Source organism: Berghia stephanieae, chromosome 8, assembly GCF_034508935.2.
Source record: "Berghia stephanieae isolate SIO BIC M18660-M18661 chromosome 8, UCSD_Bste_1.3, whole genome shotgun sequence".
NCBI classification, from domain to species: domain Eukaryota; kingdom Metazoa; phylum Mollusca; class Gastropoda; order Nudibranchia; family Aeolidiidae; genus Berghia; species Berghia stephanieae.
The window spans coordinates 523,046-528,045 of record NC_088367.1 but is presented as its reverse complement, the minus strand read 5'-3'; the positions used below and the strand labels follow the sequence as shown (position 1 = coordinate 528,045).

The window sequence follows — 5,000 nt, the reverse complement described above, 5'->3', positions numbered from 1 at the left end:
TTCGCCATGTATTAAATCTATCATTATGTCATACAGCTAGTCTACTCAAGACTGTACAACTTATAACAAAATTTTCTGAAGTTAAAGGACAGGTATCGACATCGTTCAAAAATTTTGGCTAAATTCAAGCTATTATTGATGGCACTCACTGAATTATCAAGATTATAACATTTTTTAATAAAACTGCTTCTTAAGAGATACAGAAATTTGGTGGGTTTTTTTTGCGCTGCTTATACTATTATGACAAATATAATATTTTGACAAATTGAATACCAGTCATTTAAAACAAATAGTTACTGAGTGCTTACCCACTATTATAGATTGAAAAAAAAATGTAAAAAAGGCAAAACACACGTAGACACACAATAGACACACACACACACACACACAAATCAAACAAAAGCAGGGAAAATACCAACAAAAGAAAACAAATAAAAAAGAACAATAACCCCCCCCCCCCCCCCAAAAAAAAAAAAAACAAAAAAAAAAAAACAACAGCAAAAAAAAAAAAACAACAAAACAACAACAACCCCACCCCCCCCCCCCCCCCCCCAAAAAAAAAAAAAAAACCAAAACAAAGAAAACCTGCCGAATCTTCCTCTGTGCCTAGCCAACCCAAACTCTTGAGCAGGTATTTGAATGGGATACTTACCAATAGGAGAACACGACAATTGTTCCTTATAAGAAATCAACCACCATTCTGGAATAAAAATCATATCCCAGAAGAAAAAAACAAACAAAAAAACCCCACGAAATTAACACACACACACACACACACACATAGACACTTAACTGATTATTTGTCTCACAAACAGAGGAGGTGGGGTTTGTGAAACATTTAAGACGATACGGATATATCATGTAATTACGTGGATTCGAATCCAGCTCAGTAAAAGCAAAAACGGAATATTGCCCAGCTTTAGTGTGAAGGACGAATAGTGCAAGCAACACTATTTGTCCGTACGTACAGCAACCACGGTTGAAGCTATTCGACCTTAAGGACGAATAGGGCTACCCTTACTTTTGTTGGATTTTTCACCTACATACAGTAATACCATTTACTAGAAGGAAATCATTGAATTAAGCTTTTATATAGTGCAATATCCATTAAACGTGCTCAAGTGCTTTACAAGGGGTCCCTGGCCAACAGCAACACTAAACATGTAGGACAGGACGTGACGACTGTTAGGCGATATTACAATTCTTTTCCGACAGAGACAACGCAGTTAACAGCCAGATACTCATTTTACACCTGAGTACGATGAGAGAATGTGAGTAAAGAGCCTTCTCCAAGAACTCAACTATGCGCTGAGCCAGGCTAGAACACAGGACTTCTGATCTGAAAGCGAGTGTCATACCACTAGACCACATAGCCGCAATACAGTTTCGCCTCTCTAGCTTACCTGAACATCGATGAGGAGCCTCTGACCCTGAGAAGAGCCGCGTATTTCTGAAAGCTAATGCCTTTTCAAGACTGGATGTGTTCTTTTTAGATTCTTGAACTGTTACAACATTCAAAGAATTTTCCTTTGCACTAGGGAAAGAAAAAACGTGTCAATGTCAGCAATCTGTCAAACTACACTTTAGAATTCTTTTTTTTTTTTAAAACATAACAAAATAAAAAAGACTTAAAACAAACAAATCTAATAATAATGACAATAATAAACATAATAATAAACATAATAATAATAATAATTATAATAATAATAATTTTTCTTTTAAAAAGGAATGAAATAAAAAAGATAGAAATACAGGGAGTAAAAAAATCAACAAAACAGACTCACATTTGATCATGGATGAAGTTGAAAGAAATCTGTTATACAAAAGGAGGATGATGCAAACAAAAAAAAAATGAATGAAATCAATCAACTTACGATGAATCAAATGCAATAAAGTCATTTTCGTCATCATCGTCGTCTTCATCATCATCTTCATCTGAGTCACTTCCTGCCCCTTCATCACTATCCTCACCACTGTCATCTTCATCATTTACATTGCTGAATTCTTCTGCAATAGAATTAAGATAATAGAAAATTAGTTGAAGTAAAAGGAAATCCAAAAGAACCACAGGCTGACATTTTATTCAAAGCCACTTTAAGAACATTGATTTTCTAGCCTGGCAATCCCCTTATTTATTCTTTAACCACTAATCATCAACATAAGGTAACAAATTTTCCATCTCTTGGGTGATTGCAAAAAAAAAAATCAACAATGTGAGCTTGTGAGCTTTTATATAGCGCAATATCCACTAAATGTGCTCAAAGCACTTTACAACAACAACACGTAACAAGTAGAATGAGACATGATGCCTGCTAGACGATATTACAAATTTGTTTCCGACAAAGTCAACACTGTTAACAGCCAGGTACTTGTTTTACACCTGAGTACGGTGAGAGAATGCGGGTAAAATGCCTTTTCCAAGAACTCAACTATGCGCCGAGCGAGGCTCGAGCCCAGAACCTTCCAATCCGAAAGCAAGTGTCATACCACATGACCACATAGCCGCACATTAAAACCACATTAAAAGAAAAATACCTCTTTCAAGTCCAGATATAAACCAATCTAGTACGATTCTAAAAAAAATACACCAAAATAAAATAATTACGCAGTTGAAAACGTCTATAGCATTGGAGTGGACTGAATTAGTGGTTATTTGATAGAGTAGTTATCTAAGTTTGATTTTGTAGTACATCGTTAGTTTAACTTCCGGTATCGCTGAATTGTGTCATTTTGGGGTCAGAGCTTTTTTAAAAATGAAAATGTGCCTCAGCATTGGATTGGGCAGAGAGGTGCTGAAGACTTGCTCTCTGTGCTTGGCCTGCCTGGTCCCTGGACCTCTGTGTGTGATTTTTTCTTGTGAGGGTTTGTTAAATACCAAGTTCCACCACTTCCAGCAAGTATTATTGACTTGAAAGATCGAATAAGAGCTGCAATTAACACGGTGCACTGTGACATGCTGGGTGCGTTTAGGATGAATTCTCATATCAGCTAAATTTTGTCCACGCTGCTGGTGGTGGCCACATTGAGTATTTATAAAACATGAAATAAAAACTTGAAAGTATGTACTCCACATGTGTATAAAATATTGGTAATAGTTTTGCCATATACTTTTTTTAATCACCCGTATAATGAAAAAATAGAAGTAGTGGGGGGTGGGGGTGTCAAATTGCTGTCCCCAACCTTGCAAATGTGACAAAATTTGTCTGATGGATTAAAGTGGGGCAAATGGCTTGCTGCACACGATTTCATCCACCTAACTTAAGCAAATAGCAATTTACTGAAAAATATAAATTTCAACCAACTTTTAATTTAAAATCTAGTTGTTTGCTTTCTTTATAAAAATCTTTTTTAATGAAATAAATTGAAAATGCTGTGTACCATTTGTTTAATGAATCTTTAAAAAATGGTATGAGAATTGTTTCTTATCATTATTCAATGAATTATTCATAATTTGTAAATAAGGGGGTGGAGGAGAAAGGAAACTAAACTACATTACAAGGGATAAATGGTGAGCAACACAATCTTTGGATTTGGACTTTTCTTACATTCCTGTAATTTTAAGAAAGCGGATGCAACACTTTGCAGGGTTATTTTTTCTAACAGCAAACCAAAACCTCTAAACTTCAGCAAATGATTTTATGGATTATAATTAACAAATCAAAAAGATCACAAACCTTCATCCAATTTGTTCTGTTTTGCTGAAACAGCCTCTAAAATGTCTTCAGGTAGAGCCCTGTCCCCAAATGTCTCAAGCTTTTGTTTCTGAAATAATAAATGTCATTTATCAATAATACAATCAGGAAGAGAACACATAAGACAACCTTCTGTGTGAAATTTTGTAAAACATGAAAAAAAGTCATGAATGAAAATTGGCATGTTTATGAATCATGAACACAAGATAAAGTTCCACATATTGTTGTTAAACAAAAATGCATTTAGACAATAAAAAGCAGAACAGAAAATGGGATAAATCATCTCTAAGAGGATAAAATGCAATAGTTTTTAGACATGAGTCAATCGGTCGTCTTTACCTACAGGGTCAAACACTATGAAAGCTCAAGTATTGGGTCATCCTGTAATAAGATATTGATGCAGTCCTTTTTATGAACGTGATTTTTTTTAATGGCCAAAAAACTTAGAGTGCATTATTCTAAACATTGCTGAAACAGCTGAAAGTTCAAATTAATCAGGAGTTCAATTTATCAAGAAAATTGGAAAATGATGAGTGACAGTAACAGACCATTAGTGGCTACATTTAAGTGTTTGTTTGTGATTTAAGCTTTCTTGTTTTCATTTCCTGAAATATGTGTCTGATATTGTCACAGAGATCCAAACACTATCAAGCCATAATTTCAAGGGTGAACTTCTTTTCTTTCCCTCTGTCTTTTACAATAAAATCGGTCTCACAACTGAATTTATATTTCATCTTTTACCTGCATTGTACATATCACTTTAAATTTAAATCTATGGCGTTTTATTTAAAATTCATTTTGGCAATACAATTTCATGCTGGATTCCTTAACTCTCTCCTTACCAGCCATTTTCAGAATTTTCCCCAAAACTTCACACCAAACTAACACAAAATATATATTTTTTATCGCTCAAACATAATAGCAGTAAAGTTCTTGCCATACATAATTTCTGTAGTAAAACATGCTCTACAACACATCATTCATTTTCTTTAAATTTTATGATGTACAAAAGAAATTTGATGAAGAAAAATGTTGGTTGTATCGTAACGAATGTGACGATTTTCCTAAAGTTGGTAAGGAGAGCATTAAATCATCTAAAATTTTGAACTTAGTGAATAACTCAATTTACCAATCTTTTTTTATGAATTGCGCACTCATCCCATTAAAAAACATCATGCTGAGCAATAATTAAAATAAATAAGCAATGTTTAAAATAAATACTCGTAGAAGTTAAGAAACCTTTGGTCAAACTGCTGATTAAGTGTGAATCATGACTAGATCATGTTAGACAGCAACATTATCCTTCAG

The 5,000-nt window shown here is 34.1% G+C and overlaps 2 protein-coding genes across 2 annotated transcripts in view; both read right to left on the bottom strand.

Moving 5' to 3' along the window:
• The window catches only part of LOC144977978 (low-density lipoprotein receptor-related protein 6-like), a 218,783-nt gene that overhangs the window by 119,552 nt on the left and 94,231 nt on the right, over positions 1-5,000 (bottom strand).
• Positions 1-5,000, bottom strand: part of LOC144977904 (uncharacterized) — a 15,117-nt gene that overhangs the window by 8,403 nt on the left and 1,714 nt on the right. The window contains exons 2-4 of the mRNA XM_078923318.1: positions 3,675-3,762; positions 1,875-2,007; positions 1,404-1,534 (exon numbers count right to left, since the gene is read on the bottom strand). Of these exons, the coding sequence (XP_078779444.1) occupies positions 1,404-1,534; positions 1,875-2,007; positions 3,675-3,762 (352 nt within the window). The remainder of the gene's footprint in view (positions 1-1,403; positions 1,535-1,874; positions 2,008-3,674; positions 3,763-5,000) is intronic.